An 18,068-nucleotide genomic window follows, 5' to 3' on the forward strand; every position below is an offset into this window, starting at 1 on the left:
ACAAATATAACTTGGAAATATACATTGATATGAGATCTAGAGTTACCAGGGTTGGGTATAGGGATCATCAGAGGAGCAGAAGACAGCAGACTGGAATTCAAAGAGTTATATATGTGTCATTAGTCCTATATAAACCAATAAATAACTTCATTGGTGGTTCCTATGCCCAACCCTGACCTTCCCACTCTTCTAGATGAGCCAATGTGTGAGATATGTGGGTCATTGTGTTGATTAGGAAATCTGTTTATTTCAAGGGCAAATTCCTTCTCTATTAGTGATCCCGGTGGAACTTGGAATTCCTGTTGATTGGGAAGTCATTTCTTCTGTCAGCTGCGATCTCTGCGACTCAGCCTCTTCCAATCTGTCAGCCACAAGCTGTCGGCATGGGTCAGTGTCAATGATATGTGTAAGCTCCCCTCCACCCGAGTGATTCATATTAAGGTTACAGATATATGAAAATTGTAGCGTTGTAGTCAACCTTCTAGAGTTGCAAGAGTATCTAGGGCAACAGACGAACACTCCTCTCCAAATCACACTCCACCAAACAAAGGGTTTAGGCCTCCCTGGTGGAACCAGTCTCCTTATCTGGACACTCATGGTAAGTTCACTATCAGAAGGTAAAGCAAAAGTGCAAGGTCGTCAAATGAGTGGGTCTTTCCTCCAATATGTCCACCATCAATGAGCCGACAAGGCCCCCAATCTGATGGGAAAATTTATAACTGCCGCCAGATATTGGTTCAGCAGATTAAATTGGTCCATATGGCTACCTTTAGAAATGGGCATCATTCAGCTATGAAATCAATAACAGACCAAGCCCCGATCTCATACTAACTGTGAAGGGCATCATTTTAGGTCCATACATGGGCCAATGGAATATCTATGCAGCATGTGGCTAACTGAGCAGCTAAAATCATCTATTTGTGCTCTGCTAAGATATTCCTTCAATGCAATAGCACCATCTACTGGTCATAACGTGTATTCTGCTAAAATGATTTTTGATGGAAAGCAACATGGCAACTCCAGGAATATGCAGAAGATATAACAGAGAGCATTAAAAGTGATTCCTTCATACAGAAGGTTACAGAGCAAGAGTATTTAGTGTCAGTAAGCGCCCTCCAAAGACATTGTGATAGGCTAAAAATGGGCAATACTATCATTTTGGATGATGGGATTGGGGGAAAGAGCAGAGAACTTCGAATTGAAAGATGCACAGTGATAAGAAGTAGCTGCTAGGATTTTAACATAAAGGCCAAGTGAGGTAGTTTAGTCTAATTGGACCATTTCTTAGAACCCAATTCTCTGCTTCTGCACTCCCAAAGGGCTTCTGTATCCTCTTGCCCTGTACCATGTCCTGCACCTTCTAACAGCAAAGCTGATCCTCTATTTACCAAACATATAGATGGATTGCACTGCCCTCTGCTGGACAACTTTAGAAGATCTTCATTCAAGGTACAGCCGGGCCGTCTAACTGGAGGCCCTTTAATGTGCTGGTGGCAGATTTTAGGGCTTGAACCTCTGTGTATCGGCACGGGATCTGTTATCCAGAAAGCTCAGAATAATGGAAAGGCTGTCTCCCATAGACTCCATTTGATCCACATAATCAAAACTGATTTCCTTTTTCTGTGTAATAATAAAACAGTCGCTTGTACTTGATCCCAACTAAGATCTAATCCATCCTTTTCGGATGCAAAATGGTCTATTGGGTTTACTCAATGATTTATATGATGTTATACTTAACTTAAGGTATGAAGATCTAAATTACGGCAGGATGCCTTATCTGGAAAGGTCCGGAGCGTTGTGGCTAACAGGTCCCATAGCTGTATAAGAAATGCCAGGGCTTATTTTGAATTCCAACCTAGGCCTGGAGCCACATATTTCCCTAGTTGGGTGTGTGTATCTTCTATGAAAAGCTATAGTTTTAATGTAAAGTCTATAGAGTTGCTCTTTTGAGAAGAAAGGAGGCCATACTGGGTCAATATGGTTCCTGCAGCTGCAGTGAGCAGAACATCCGTCCAATCAGGCTGCATCCCAAACAGACCCCACGCGTTTTACAATTTTACATTGACTTGAATATATCGAAAGAAGCTGAAACCCAATCAGGGACACCTACCGGCAGCTCTGCAAAATATGGGACCTCTGGATCCAGAGAAAGCTGTCACCTAAAAGTACAAATAAATACATGAGTATCGTACGCCTAAAGTGTAGCTTATCCAATAAGATCCAATGCGTTTCATCAATCAAAACGAACATAGTTATTCCATGCTATCCACATCATATTTTAGGCCCCTGCTTTATGCAGCATATGATCTACCTTTATAGGGGATGAGAAGAAGAGGAGCTTTCAGTGGGAAGACCATGGTACTAGTAATATTGCATTGCCATAGTGGGTATCACAGATTTGCAGGGGCATCAGTAGACCCCCAAAGTCGCCCGAAGTTTCTCGTGGGGCGACTTCGAGTGCCAAATCGCCGGCGATTTCGATTCTAGCCAATGGGAAGGCAATTTGGGAACATTAGTTGCCCGAAGAAAAGGCGATTTGTTGGGCCACTAATCTCCGCTTATCTTAGATTGTTTCTTTGCTTATCTTAAATTGTTACAATTGTTTATTTATCTAAAATTGTTACAATTGTTTCTTTACTTGTCTAAAATTGTTTATTTGCTTATTTAAAATTCTTACAATTGTTTCTTTGCTTATTTAAAATTGTTTCAATTGTTTCTTTGCTTATCTAAAATTGTTTCTTTGCTTATCTAAAATTGTTACAATTGTTTCTTTGCTTATTTAAAATTGTTTGTTTAATTATCTAAAATTCTTACAATTGTTATCTAAAATAGTTTCTTTAATTATCTAAAATTGTTACAATTGTTTCTTTGCTTATTTAAAATTGTTTCAAATGTTTTGTTGCTTATCTAAAATTGTTACAATTGTTTCTTTGCTTATCTTAAATGGTTACAGTTGTTTCTTTGTTCATCTAAAATTTTTACAATTGTTTCTTTGTCTCTTTAAAATAGTTTCAGCTGTTTCGTTGCTTATCTTAAATTGTTTCTTTGCTGATCTAAATTTGTTACAAAAGAATTGAAGTGCACCGGCTGAGAGTTGTGGACTCTCTGCCAAAAGCCAATTCATTTAGAAACTTTGTATCTTTTTCTGGCAGTTCAGTGCAGGAGATCAAAGAGAAAGTCGGGACATTTCAGTAACCAACTTGGGACTGCGGGTTGAGCTGTCAAAAATCTGGCCTGTCCCGCGACAAAAAGAGACAGTTGGGAGGTATGCAAATATCCATTGGGAATAATCTTTAAACACATTTTAATGTGGGCGACTCATAAATCATTCTATTAATTATTAATAAGCCAAATGTTATAATATCCTAATAACAGGGGGTCACATTATTGCTTATATATAAATGCAAACACATTCGTACAGTGCGATAGACCCCCAAATATTTGTTTGGTGGATGTTTTTTATTTAACCCTTTGTTGATCAATATTATAGATATAATCAGGAAGGAAAGGTATGGGATCCTTTATCCAGAAAGCTCCAAATTACGGAAAGGCCGTCTCCCATTTAATCCAAATTTTTCAAAGTGATTCCCTTTTTCTGTGTAATAATAAAACAGTAACTTGTACTTGATCCCAACTAAGATATAATTAATCCTTATTGGAAGCAAAACCAGACTATTGGGTTTATTTAAGGTTTATATGATTTTCAGTAGACTTAAGGTATGGAGATCCAAATTACAGAAAGATCCCAAGCATTGTGGATAACAGGTCCCATACCTGTAGTAATAAAAGAGTAGGTTGTACTTGATCCCAACTAAGATATAATTAATCCTTATTGGAGGCAAAACCAGCCTATTGGCTTTATTTCATGTTTATATGATTTTTTAGCTATGAAGATCCAAATTACAGAAAGATCCCGTATCTGGAAATTTCCGAGATTTGTGGATTAAAGGTCCCATTCCTGTAGCACAAAGTGTTGGAGAAACATGTTGATTGCGCTGCTGATGATGATGAGAGAGAATATATTATTGAATATATTGTTGCCAAGCAAACGATTGCGTTATTGCGGATTCCCACACACCTGAGCTGTTGCGATACACATCAATGCAACGTATAACAATGGCAGCCCCCCGGGGGGCACTGACCTGGGAAAAGGTGCGACTGCCTCCCCCCAGGGTATCAGTTTCACTCTCCAGACAATGGGGGAGACTAGTGACACTTTCTGCTGAATCTAATTCCGTTTCATCCCTTGCTTTACGAGGAAACTTCGGACGACTTCGGAAAACGAAAATCTCTGAGTTCCATCCCGCCGACAATTTCGATTCTAGCCGGCGGGAAGGCTATTTGGGGAGATTAGTCGCCCGAAGAAGAGGAGATTTGTCGCCGGGCGACTAAATATCGCCGAATCTGCGCATGTGTCCTTACTCCCATTTCTTATCACCAACCAACTAAGGAGCATTATTGCCCTATAGACCATCAAAGATATGAAAATATTTCCATTGCCGAGTGAAAGGGCTGCGTCACCATTAAACTGCCGTTTCGTATCATGTAGAGAGTGATATTCTGAAAAAAAATGCAATTGGCCTTTTTTTTTTAATTATTTGTAGTTTTTGAGTTATATAGCTTTTGATTCAGCAGCTCTCCAGTTTGCAGTTTCAGCAGTCTGGTTGCTAGGGTCCAAATGACCCCAGCAACCATGCACTGATATGAATAAGAAACTGAAATATGAATAGGAGAGGCCTGAATAGAAACATAAAAGATGTCAGCAGGTATCTGGTTGCTAGGGTCCAAATTACCATAGCAACCATGCATTGATATGAATAAAAAACTAGAATATGAATAGGAGAGGCCTGAATAGAAAGATGGAAGATTTCAGCAGGTATCTGGTTGCTAGGGTCCACATTCCCCTAGCAACCATGCATTGATATGAATAAAAAACTAGAATATGAATAGGAGAGGCCTGAATAGAAAGATGGAAGATTTCAGCAGGTATCTGGTTGCTAGGGTCCAAATTACCATAGCAACCATGCACTGATATGAATAAAAAACTAGAATATGAATAGGAGAGGCCTGAATAGAAAGATGAAAGATTTCAGCAGGTATCTGGTTGCTAGGGTCCAAATTACCATAGCAACCATGCATTGATATGAATAAAAAACTAGAATATGAATAGGAGAGGCCGGAATAGAAAGATGGAAGATTTCAGCAGGTATCTGGTTGCTAAGGTCCAAATGAACCAGCCAGTGGTTTGGAAGAGAGGCTGAGAAATGAATAGGAGAAGGACCAAATAGAAACAGAAGTAGTAAAAAAAAGCAATAATAATATTAAGTAGCCTCGCGGAGCAATCGTTTTTAGCTGCTGGGGTCAGTGACCTCCATTTGGAAGCTGGAAAGAGTCAGAAAAAGAAGGCAAGCAATTCCCAAACTATAAAATACTAAGGGGCAGATTTATCAAGGGTCGAATTTCGAAGTAGAAAAAGCTTCGAAAATTCGACCATCGAATAGGAATACTTTGACTTCGAATATCGAAGTCGAAGTTTTTTTACATCAAATTTGGCCATTTGCAGTCGAAGTAAAATCGTTCGATCGAACAATGAAATCCTTTGAATCTAACGATTTGAAGTATTTCATCCATCGATCGAACGTTTTTTCCATCGACTTAGAAAAATGCTCTAGAAGGTCCCCATAGCACTTCGGCAGGTTTAATTTGGCGAAGTATTGAAGTTGAAGTTTTTTTAAAGAGACAGTACTTCGATTATCAAATGGTTGAAGTATTTTTATTTCCAATCGAATTCGAAGTGGCTTATTACTTCCAATTTAGATTTTTTTTTTTACTTTGAAAATTCCCTCGAATTCACTTCGACCCTTGATAAATCTGCCCCTAAAAGTAATTTGTTGCTATTTCTTGAGCTAAACACGGAAAGTGAAGCTGCCGCATGATTGGCTCTTATTTCAAGAAATTATAACCATTACATTTTATCATGATAAAAACAATCGGCTGAAATGATGTTTTATTCATTAATTTTGTGTTGAACAAGGGTGTGTTTGTAGGGGGGGTACACTCCCTTTATAATTATTTAACATGACTGGGAAAGTGTTATGTCTCCCCTTTAATTGCAAATGAAGCCTGTCTGGCCATTGTTATGGGGCAGTAGACGCCAGACACACACCCATCAAGGAAAACAACACTATACAGTTGTTGTGTCCCACTCTCAGGTGTCAAAGGTCCCCTGGCCCCTCCCCTTTAGGCGATTCATAAACCAGGTGAAACAACCCGTATGGATCAGAACACAGAGCAGAGGCTGAGAAGCAGCAGCAAAAATCCGGGTATGTATACGTTACATTTCTAACTTCACTTATATAATGATAGGATATCCGGAGCTTGCAATTTAATATGCCGTCTCTTTCCTGCCTGGTTGCTAGGGTACACTTGGAACCTAGCAACCAGACAGCTGCTGAAGTTACCGACGGTAGAGCTGTTCCACAAAGTTGTATAATTAAAAAATGAAGCTCTTAGGATATCAGAGTCCACATCATCATTTAATGGAGATCCCTCAACGTGAACATCCATTGTGTATTCCTTTGGGTGGCAGCTGGTGGGTGCAGATCTGACATACCCATAATTAAGACATTATTGGTTTTGTAGATAAAAGAGATGTCCCAGAATTTGGATACCCAGGCGTTGGCTGGATGCGGAGGTCCTCATAATGCCAGTCCAACTTCAAGACACCGGTCCCCAAAGGTTTGGAATTCAACACAAACTTCCCTTGATAGGGGGCCTTCACAGAGACGTAGAAGTCCTACCCCAGATCAGAACATGAACCCCAACAGGTGCCGGCAGCCATGGAAAGACTGGTCTCCAGGCAGGTGGCAACTGTTTCAAAACCAGAGGCGAAGTTGGGGATGGAGCCCTACATCCCCAACGTTTGCCCCTCGATATAACAGCAGTACAGAACCCAAACCATTCTTCAGAGAACCAAGAGGCGGCATCAAACAGGTAAGAGCCTCATACTGTGATGTAGGTCTTATAAAAAGAGAGGTTGTATTTTAGGTAAAAACGTGCTCTAGGAACATGTGGGTGATTGTGTTTATACCGTTTGATTAAGAAGCTTCCAAGATGGCAAAGGTTCCTGTGGTGGCCTTGTCTTGAGTAATACACAAACACCTTGCCCCAGGTCATGGGCACCCACCTACCTCTATGCGGCACAATTGCTAATGAAGCTTTACTATACATGGGTGGGAAGGCAAACCTGACAAAAGGTAGTTTATCTGCATTTCAAAAGACCTTTGGCTGAGGTCCATACATTTGACTACTACTTCAATCCCTAGAAAAAGGTAATATTAAAGAAGTCCCCTGTGCTTTAGTCTAATAACTGCTCTCCCTACCACCCAACCATAGGTGCACGGTAATCACCAGACAGCAAGAGACATCAGTCATTATTACAGTCCATCCATGATAAAGGACCCGTGGGCAGAATTGAAAGCTGAGGGCACTAAAGAAGCAGCAGAGGCCCAATACTGATAGACTACCATCTGCTTGAACCAACATCAAACCTGTACTCATGCTCCATGCAAGGGCCTGGGGACACCAAGGGTAGTGTATTTGTACTATTATCTACCTTCTGTGAAGGCTGGCACAATATGGGCACTTATAAGGCATGATTTATTCCTACTGGGTATAAGTAGAAGCCAATCAAGTCAAACTACAAGATCTGGACACAATCCATTGAATTGCCTCTCTCGCTACATCTCTAGATTTCACTGTCCAAGCCTTCCAGAGAATGGATAGCCAAATATTTTCTGGTCATGTAACCGAATCTCATAGCGGGCCTTTACAGAAGAACAAATCAGCCATTATGGGTCAATCGGAATCAAGGATGAGTAGGAAATCTTCTCCCAAATGCTTTCTGTCTCAATTGCTTATGCAAAAATATAGCCCTATGTATGGTTTTACCAGTTTTAATTTTAAATCAAACCTAACAAACAGCTGCATGCTTATTGTTTATATAAAGGCTTGACCGAGGGTGCAGATAGGCCCAAAAGGTTGCACGATTGCTGCAAGGGTATGACCCATTTTTGTCAGGCCCGTTATAAAGCTTCCATTGCGTTGGTGGGAAATATTTCATTTGACTGCACTGCAGAAATGTTCATTATTGGGGATTGATCCGACCATACTGTGGGACTGCACAGACCTGGTAAGCCAGAACACAAGCCCACACCGACATTTCAAGGTGATTTCCCCTTTAAACAATGGCTGCCATTTTAAATTCGTTGTTTTTTTCCAAAATCCCAGAAATATTGATATTTTTGCCTTATATGTTCTAAAAAAAAAAAGTCTCCATAACCAATACAAATAAAATGGGGGGCAGCCTTGTCTAGTTCCATTGTATTTTTGTACTGGGGGAGAGAGAATACCATTAACTCTTATAGACTTGGTTTTATGGGCTCAAACCCACACAATTTTAGAATTAGAATATGTATTAGAACCCTGCTTAAGGAATACTGTTGTATAATGAGTGGTTAAAAACTTGTTGTCATAACTTGTATACTACTTGAGTTATAAATTTATGACTATTAGTACCCTCTACACTATTACAAAAAAAATTAGAAAATTTATTAGGACATAAAAACCTAACGCGTTTCGGCACTTACTCATAGGCTGAATGGCACACCCCTGTACACGTGTTATAAAGGGGCTGTAGCCAATCACAAAACAGCAAACACGTTACCACTTTGTTACAATTTGTAAGATTCCACCTAGTGGTCAAAAGTGCTAATTATTACAAACCTGCAAAAATCAGTAATACAAACGTACACCTCAACAACAAAAAAAAAAATCATGTGGTGGTAACATGTGTTTGCTGTTTTGTGATTGGCTACAGCCCCTTTATAACACGTGTACAGGGGTGTGCCATTCAGCCTATCAGTAAGTGCCCCAATAGGCACGAAACGCGTTAGGTTTTCATGTCCTAATACATTTTCTTTATTATTGCATTTTTTTTGTAATAGCGTTTTGGATTTGCACCTTGGGACTGGGGGGAACTGTGAGTAAATCCTCTATAATTAATTTAATAATTTAGATTTTGTATTTTTGACTTATTATTTGAGTAGTACCGTACATACATTCTTTCTATGTGGCATTAGCACAAACCTTGTTATTATATTAGTACCCTCTCCCTTGTTTATTACAAAACTGAAAATAAAGAATATACAAAACTATGGCTGCCATCTTTCCTATGATAGAGTAGTTCTGCTATAAAATGTTGAAGCCTTCCCACGCCACAAAACAGTTACCTGCAAGAACCTCAGTAAAAATGTTAAAGAAAGGAGAAGGGAATATGCACCCAATGGAGGCACCAAGATATTTATCTATGCTGCGTTAAAACCTGGTCTCTGTTTTAACTTAATAAAAAAACAAAAAAAAAAACACACTCCCAGACAAACATTCAGATGCTTCTATTATTATTATTTCACATTTCCCGCAAGCCTTCATCTGTAAACATTGAAAAAACCCCGGAATACATTGCAAAGGAGTTTGAGTTTTTGTCTTTTCTTTTTAATTCCGGTTTATTTGTTTAGGCCCTTCAACAACTTTTTTCTCTTTTAAAAAAAAAGGTCCAATTTTCAGGGTGCCAGAACAGCGAGAAAAAAAAAAAAAGAACAAAACTAACAAAGAAAAAAAAATATAACAGTTTTGCATTGGCCTGATTTCGCCCTAAAAAAATGTATATATATATTTATATATATTTATATAAACGACAGAATATATTCATGGTCTGTCCTTTGGGATATTCTGCTCTGAAATTGATTTAGGATGGAAGGTTGCATTGGAGAAGTGAAGCAGAATAAAAAAAGAAAAAAAAAAAAAAAAAGAATGGTTATTTAGGGACAGATTAATATATATTCCAGCAAAAAAAAAAAAAAAAAAAAGAAAGAGAATTTGCTTGGGAAAGAAGGTTCTACACAGCCAGCTGCATTACTGTGTGTCTTCTCTGGATTGATTTCAAATTCACAGGACCAAATGAACTCACTTCTGTCGCCAAAAAGGGCCTCACCAAAGTCAAAAGCACTTGGGGTTGGAAAGTGGCAGTTTCAGTGGTTAATTTATTTCGCATTAACCGTCACATGAGTGAGAGAGGGTGGACTTGCAAGCCCTAAAGGAAAGAGTGGGAAGAACATGTAGATTGATAAACTCAGTGTAGGTCACCAGCATCCCACGGATTCATGGATGAGACGCGTGAGCTGCAGAGGCCGTCGGAAGAGCAGTTCGCCCCTCAGACCGCAGAATTTTCACGGTTGCCCCATTCGCCAGACTTTCTGCTACACCTGAGAGATAGATGCTGTTGCAGCTGCCATTGAGACAACATTACAGAACCTAGCTCATCGGAGGCAGTCTCAGTAAGGGACACCCCTTCCTCGCCCCCCTCTCGGAGGGACCCGGGCGGGAGCCCTGTATACCTTGCCGAAAGCCGGAGAAGGGGCACCCCAAGCCTGGTTTGTCCCTGCTGCTGTGGTCCCTGACCCCAACTCACTGTAGTTTGGGATTTTGGCTTCTTGATGGAGGTGAGAGCTGTTGCTGCTCCCCTCTGGTTGTCCAGGTGGAGGCACTGCGCCCGAGTGAATCCCTAAAGGGATCCTGGCGAACCTGAGGTCTTGGTCCCCCGGGAACTGCACCGATCCCGTTCCCTGGTAACCACTTGATTCCACCAGATGCCCTGGGAATGTCCTGCTTTTCTGTACAGTTTGTGGTGAACATTCCCCTGGCAGTTGCCCAGAGTCTCTATCATCCATTAAGTTTTCCTCTGTGCCTTCAGCGCTGTAAGTCCTGCAAGACAACTCATTTCTCAGCGGCAACGTTTCTCTGTTGCCCTTAACAGAAGCAGCTTTCACCTCCTGATTAGAGAAGAGCTGCAGAAGGGCCGCTGCATCTGCCGGGTTCACATCTTGGCTTTCACTTTCGGAAAGGGGCGGCGGGGGAGGAGGGGGCCCGGGAGGTTCTGGGGGTCTCTTCTCTGGAGGCAGGATACGTGGATGACAAGCTGTCGGAGAGTTACTCCGTTTGACACCATCTTTAAAAAATACAGATAAATAAAACATAAAGAAAGAAGACATTTACAAAGAGTATCAAACATTTCGGTTCATCAGAGAATAAAACACACGGGAGAATCACATGAAACGACTGATAGAAATGCTCAGGGTCGGCAGCACAAATCAGACCGTTCAGGGAAAAAGACACGTTTTCAATTCGTGAACATGCGAATAAATTCGGCGTCATCATCAGTATCGTTTATACACTTCCATTTTGTGCATAATCTGCATAAAATACTGCTTGACCGATATTAAACATACAGTTATCATTTAAAGAAAGGATCCCTCCGACCCTTTTTGACAAGCTCATTCAGTGGGGTCTCTGCTGCAAAAAAAGTCTAAAAAAAAGGAGGTATGTCTGTTATGGAAGTTCTGAGGAAACCATGAATATAATCGTAAAACTGGATATATCAGCCCCTTAAAGGTAGAGTCAAGGGCATCTTAAAGGGATATACAGGAATGGGACCTGTAATCCAGAATGCTCGGGACGTGGGGTTTTCCGGATAAAGGATCGTCATACCTTGAGTCTACTAGAAAATCATATAAACATGAAATAAAGCCAATAGGCTGGTTTTGCCTCCAATAAGGATTAATTATATCTTAGTTGGGATCAAGTACAAGCGACTGTTTTATTATAACAGGTATGGGACCTGTTATCCAGAATGCTTGGGACCCAGGGTTTTCCAGATAATAGATATTTCTGTCATTTGGATCTTCATACCTTAAGTCTACTAGAAAATAATATAAACATGAAATAAAGTCAATAGGCTGGTTTTGCCTCCAATAAGGATTAATTATATCTTAGTTGGGATTTAGTACAAGCGACTGTTTTATTATTACACAGAAAAAGTTAATTATTTTTAAACATTTGGATTATTTGGATAAAATGGAGTCTGTGGGAGATGGTCTTTCCGTAATTCAGGTCTTTCTGGATAACGGATCCCATCCCTGTATGATCATTATTTAAGTCTAAAGGCAATGTGCAATTCAGATAAGCACTGAAAGAAAACAAATAACGGGAATTCTTCTGGATTATGCCTTTTTTTTCAGCAGGATTTGGATTCGGCCGAATCGATTCCGAATTTGCATATGGGGAAGAAAATCACGTGACTTTTTGTTACAAAACAAGGAAGTAAAAATGTTTTCCCCTTTCCACCCCTAATTTGCATATGCAAATTAGGATTCAGTTCGGTATTCAGATGAATCTTAATGAACAATTCGGGGGGTCGGGCGATTGCAAAATAGTGGTAATCCCTAATATAAAGAAGAGATTGTACCTTGCTGCAGACATAGGATTCCAGTGGTTGGCAGAGCAGAAATGATTGCTATAGGGTACAGGGAGTTGAGAAGTAATAGGATGGTATCCATGTGCCTATTTGATTGTCGTGTGAGACTGAGACTTGCACAACTGGAAAGTGTTTGACTCTTGTTTAGCAGGAAATACAAAGGCAAAAAAATTTCCAGTTACGGCAGGTTTGTGGCAGAAATGTTGCTCCTTATTTCCCACGGTCACCGTGAATGCTTTTTTTTTTTTAAATCCTATATTCCTCCTGTTTCTAGAGCCGATACAGGAATGGGACCGGTTATCCAGAAACCCATAATCCAGAAAGATCAGAATTACGGAAAGGGCATCTCCCATAGACTCCATTTTATCCAAATAATCAAAATTTTAAAAAATGGATTTCCTTTTTCTGTGTAATAATAAAACAGTCGCTTCTACTTGATCCCAACTGAGATATAATTAATCCTTATTGGAAGCAAAACCAGCCTATTGGCTTTATTTAATATTTACATGATTTTCTAGCAGACAAAGTATGTAGATTCAAATTACGGAAAGATCCATTATCCGGAAAATCCCGGGTCCCGAGCATTCTGGATAAAAGGTCCCATACCTGACCCTTGTACTTGATCCCAACTAGATATAATGAATTCTTATTGGAAGCAAAACCAGCCTATTGGCTTTATTTAATGTTTATATGATTTCAAGGTATGAAGATCTACATTACAGAAAGATCCCTTATCCAGAAAGTCCCAGGTCCTAAGCATTCTGGTATATTCTAAATATACCTGTATTTAGAAAAGGGACGCACCAAATCCAGGATTAAGCCTTTTTCAGCAGGATTTGGATTCAGTTGAATCCTTCTGCCCAGCCAAACCAAATCCGAATCCAAATTTGCATATGCAAATGAGAAGCAGGGAGGGAAATCATGTGACTTTTTGTCAGAAAACAAGGAAGTAAAAAATGTTTTCCCCTTACCACCCCTAATTTGCATATGCAAATTAGGATTCGGTATTCGCAAAGGATTCGTTGCATCCCTAATTTAGAACCTTCTTGCAAGTTCTGCCAAGGGGCCTGCTGCTCACAGTGTAACTAGACAGGGGATTAAAGGGACAGCAACACTAAAAATCGAGTAATTCACACATATACGGTTGCCCTGAACTGGTAAAACTGGTGTGGTTGCTTTAGAAACACAGCTATAGTGTGTGTGTGTGCGTGCGTGTATATATATATATTCAATCTGAAATAAAAGGCACAGGTTAAAAGCTCCATAGCAGACAATTCGTTTAGTTCTTACACAAGAATCTAAAGGCATTGTATTCAACAGAACTTATCTGCTGCCGTCCCCCAGAATGAATGGCTAATGAATGAATGGCTAGCCAGTAGTATGTATGAAAGAATGGCTAAGCCCCGTGGCTAGCCAGTAGTCTGTATACCATATATAGCAGGGTTACTGAAAGAAACACACCAGGTTTAGCAGCGCATTATATTTTGATGACTTTAAAACACTTACTGTTCCTTTAATGTTGGAAACTCCTGTAAAGGACAAGGGTAGAGAAGCAATGTCATGGAACTATAAGAGCGGTCACATGAAGAGGGGAAACTACACTCACATATATGTAGTAGGGTATTGGTTGGGTATTCAGGCACCTTACACAAAGCGGACATTTTTACTTCCCTTCCCTGACACTTCTCTACTCCACTCCTCCTCCTCTCATGGCTGCCAACTTCTCCTACTCCAACTACAGCTTCTCCTTTCTCCACTTTCATTATCTCCCCATTAGCCTCCTTTTTTCTCTCTCTCTCTATTTTTGCTCTACTTCCCCCCCCCCCAACTTCATTTTTGCCATTTAGCCCTTCCTGCATGCCTTAAAGGAACAGTTCAGTATTAAAATAAAAACTTGGTAAATAAATAGGCTGTGCAAAATAAAAAAAAATGTATCTAATATAGTTAGTTAGGCAAAAATGTAATGTATAAAGGCTGGAGTGACTGGATGTGTAACATAATAGCCAGAACACTACTTCCTGCTGTTCAGCTCTATAACTCTGAGTTAGTCAATGACTATAAGGGGGGCCCACGCGGGACATAACTGTTCAGTGAGTTTGTAATTGATCCTCAGCATTCAGCTCAGATTCAAAAGCAGTTCTGACCCCAAGTCACTGATTGGTTACTGCCTGGTAACCAATCAGTGGAAAGCAAGAGAGCTGAAAAGCAGGAAGTAGTGTTCTGGTTATTATGTTACACATCCAGTCACTCCAGCCTTTATACATTACATTTTTGCCTAACTAACTATATTAGATACATTTTTTTATATTGCACAGCCTATTTATTTACCCAGTTTTTATTTTATACAAATTCCTTTAACTTCTACAGGTGTCCCTATAGCACTAACGATGGCTCTGTCCTCACCTCGGCCTCAGTATCGCACTAAACGCGTCTATACTCACACAAGTGAGCTGCGAGGTGATGCTGATCATCCACTTTAAACCATCTTCTGTACACAATAACCCTGCAGCTCACTCATGCAGGCAGAGATACGTTTCACTACTGCCGCCGGAAACTAAAGTGGTGCTTCACCTTTAAGGCGGACTTATCAAAGGTCGAGATGAATTTTGAAATGAAAAAAAAAATTCGAATTTCAAGCTATTTTTTGTGTACTTCGACTAGGGAACAGTCCAAATTCAATTCGAAATTTATCATGTACGGTCCCTTAAAAAATTCGACTTCGACCATTCGCCATCTAAAACCTACCAAATTGCTGTTTTAGCCTATGGACCTCCTAGAACCTATTTGGAGTCAATTGGTGGACTTTGACTTTTTTTTTTTTTTGGGAAAAACTTTGAATCAAATTCGATCGAATGCGCTATTCCTTCTATTAGAATTTGGCAGAATACAGACCTATTCGACCAAATAAAAACCCTTCATTTCGCTCGGTCTTTTTGAATTTTGAAGTTTTTTCAATTGGAAATCCGATCCTTGATAAATAAGCCCCTTAGTATGTTCTAGAATGTCCAATTCCTAGCAACTTTGCAATTGGTCTTCATTATTATTTTCTGCCTTTTTTTATCTGACACTTTCCAAGCTTTCAACTGGGGGTCACTGACCCCCATCTAAAAAACAAATGCTCTGTAAGGCTACAAATGTATTGTTATTGTTACTTTTTATTCCTCATCTTTCTATTCAGGCCTCTCCTATTCATATTCCAGTCTCTTATTCAAATCAGTGCATGGTTGCTAGGGGAATTTGGACCTTAGCAACCAGATACCTGCTGAAATCTTTCTATTCAGGCCTCTCCTATTCATATTCCAGTCTCTTATTCAAATCAGTGCATGGTTGCTAGGGGAATTTGGATCCTAGCAACCAGATACCTGCTGAAATCTTTCATCTTTCTATTCAGGCCTCTCCTATTCCAGTCTCTTATTCAAATCAGTGCGTAGTTGCTAGGGTAATTTGGATCCTAGAAACCAGACTGCCGAAATTGCAAACTGGAGAGCTGCTAAATAAGTCAAAAACCACAAATAATAAAAAATGAAAACCAACTGCAAATTGTCTCAGAATATCCCTCTCTACATCATACAAACAGTTAAGGATTCGGCTGAACCCTTCTGGCCAGCTGAACCAAATTTGCATATACAAATTAGGGACGGGGAGGGAAACCTTGTGACTTTTTGCCACAAAACAAGGAAGTAAAAAATGTTTTCCCCATCCCACCTCTAATTTGCATATGCAAATTAGGATGTGGCTCGATATTCACTAATTTGCATATGCAAATTAGGATTCGCCTCGATATTCAGCCAAATCTTTCACAAAGGATTCAGGGGTTCGGCCAAATCCAAAATAGTGGTTTCGGTGCATCCCTAGAGAGTTATTCAAATTGTTCAAAAATTCGCTTTTCCAGATTTATCATACTCTGGCACTTTAAGAACTCAAATTCAACTTCTGCTTAAGTCAATGGGAGAGGTACAGGGATTTGGAGTTGTTTGCAGCCTTCCTGACTCGAATCGAGTCAATCCTTTTAACCAGAGTTTAAATAATTTGATTTTTATAATATATTTTTTCGATTGGTCGAGTTCATGGGAGTTTTAAAAAAAACTCGCATTCGAAATTCGAGCCCTGATAAATGTGCCCCAAAATGTCAGTTTATAGTGACAATGGTAAATAACAGGGATTTACGATTGCAGTGCATTTTACGTGGCTTTTAAACTGGTCCTCATTCTGTATTATTTGCCTTACACCTCTGCCTCTTTCCAGCTCTCAAATAGGGGTCAAAATATATTGCTTTGTGAGGTTAAAATGTTTATTCTTAGTGCTACTTTTTATTACATATCTTTTTTTTCTTTTCACTGCACTACTATTCATATTCCAGTCTCGTATTAATCCATGGTCTGGTTGCTAGGGTATATTGGAAACTAGCAACCAGAAATCTGCTGAAATTGTAAACAAATGAAAGCAAATTGTCTCAGAATATCACTGTATACATTATATTAAACTAAAAGTTATGTTCAAGGAGAAGTAAACCCTAAGTGGCTAAAAATGGCACATTTTATATATTGAATTTATTGCACGAGGCTAAAGTTTGAGCTTGTCAATAGCAGCAATGATCCAGGACTTCAAACTTGTCACAGGGGGTCACCATCTTGGAAAGTGTCTGTGACACTCACATGCTCAGTGGGCTCTGATTGGCTGTTGAGAAGCTAAGCTTAGGGCTCGTCACTAATTATCCAGCAGCAGAAAATGAGCTTCCCTGGCTGTAATATAAGCTGATGCTACAGGTTTGCTGATTATTCAATTCTGATGCTAATTGCACTGGTTTCTGTGCTGCCATGTAGTAATTATGTGTATTAATTACTAATCAGCCTTATATTGTGACATTTCTATTCTATGTGTACTGTATATTGTGAGTGGCTCCCTAAGCTCAGTAAGTGACAGCAGCACAGAGCATGTGAATCAGTGAATCAGCAGAAAAGAAGATGGGGAGCTACTGGGGCATCTTTGGAGACACAGATCTTTACTGCTAAAGGGCTGTGGTTGCCTTGGGCTGGTACAGAAGCACAAAACATAATTTACAACTTTTTTCAGCTACTTCTGCTTTAAAGGTAAACTACCCCTTTAAAATGAATTATCTTCTAGGTTTAATCTGTGTTCCAGGAGATGAAAGGTTAAGATGCTCTTCTTTAACGGTCTGATATTTAAGTTTGCTTTTTTATATATTCTGTAAGGACTGCATTTATCTTCTTGATTTGAGCTTGAAATAATTCTTGAACCTCCTGAAAGTGGCTTCATTATAGGTTAATTATGTTGTGGGATAAAGTGTGTTTCAACTAAGATACTCTGGCCAGAAAAATAGTCAGAAAATTCCCCTCCTGGGCACAGAGACTGCTTGTGAACAGTGCACATAATCTATATCTCAGGTAACATGAGCAATGGGGAGTAGCTTATGTGTGAGCAACTAACAGAGATGGAATCTAATAAGAAAGATACACTAGGGGAAAAAATAATAAACATAGCTCAGTTAAAGGGGTTGTTCACCTTGCAAACACTTTTTTTCAGTTCAATTGTTTTCATTCATTTCATTTGGGGAATGATTGACAGCAGTGCACTCTCAGAATTGCACCAGACTACACAGGAGCAGTCAATGGATGCAAACTCTGGGTCCCCTTCTGCATAGTCGTATTCTATTTTCTGAAACTGCTCAATGAAGGAA

The 18,068-nt window shown here is 39.7% G+C and overlaps 2 protein-coding genes across 3 annotated transcripts in view; one reads left to right on the plus strand and one right to left on the minus strand.

The window, feature by feature from the left end:
* Positions 1–215: 215 nt before the first annotated feature.
* cdk12.S (cyclin-dependent kinase 12 S homeolog) overlaps positions 216–18,068 on the minus strand; it is a 38,282-nt gene continuing 20,429 nt past the window's right edge. Inside the window, exons 14-15 of one of the 2 annotated variants that reach the window (XM_041579104.1) lie at positions 2,111–2,159; positions 216–607 (exon numbers count right to left, since the gene is read on the minus strand). In XM_041579104.1, coding sequence (XP_041435038.1) covers positions 250–607; positions 2,111–2,159 — 407 coding nt within the window. In that variant the 3' untranslated portion in view covers positions 216–249. Of the gene's footprint in view, positions 608–2,110; positions 2,160–9,437; positions 11,066–18,068 lie in introns of those variants that run through there. The other variant, XM_018237986.2, reaches the window with a different exon arrangement.
* On the plus strand, positions 6,187–9,215 carry LOC108702494 (gastrula-specific protein 17-like). Its single transcript, XM_018237981.2, has 3 exons — positions 6,187–6,312; positions 6,642–6,993; positions 7,396–9,215. The coding sequence occupies exons 1-3, from the start codon at positions 6,275–6,277 to the stop codon at positions 7,516–7,518; spliced, it is 513 nt and encodes a 170-aa protein (XP_018093470.1). The 5' UTR covers positions 6,187–6,274; the 3' UTR covers positions 7,519–9,215.

Source organism: Xenopus laevis, chromosome 9_10S, assembly GCF_017654675.1.
Source record: "Xenopus laevis strain J_2021 chromosome 9_10S, Xenopus_laevis_v10.1, whole genome shotgun sequence".
In the NCBI taxonomy this organism is placed as follows: Eukaryota; Metazoa; Chordata; class Amphibia; order Anura; family Pipidae; genus Xenopus; species Xenopus laevis.

Excerpts from the sequence above, each read along its gene's own strand:
- LOC108702494 (XM_018237981.2), top strand. The coding sequence starts at position 6,275 with ATGGATCAGAACACAGAGCAGAGGCTGAGAAGCAGCAG. Across the intron at positions 6,313-6,641 it reads CAGAGGCTGAGAAGCAGCAG|GATAAAAGAGATGTCCCAGA; the intron begins CAAAAATCCGGG and ends ATTGGTTTTGTA. Across the intron at positions 6,994-7,395 it reads CAAGAGGCGGCATCAAACAG|GTGCACGGTAATCACCAGAC; the intron begins GTAAGAGCCTCA and ends ACCCAACCATAG.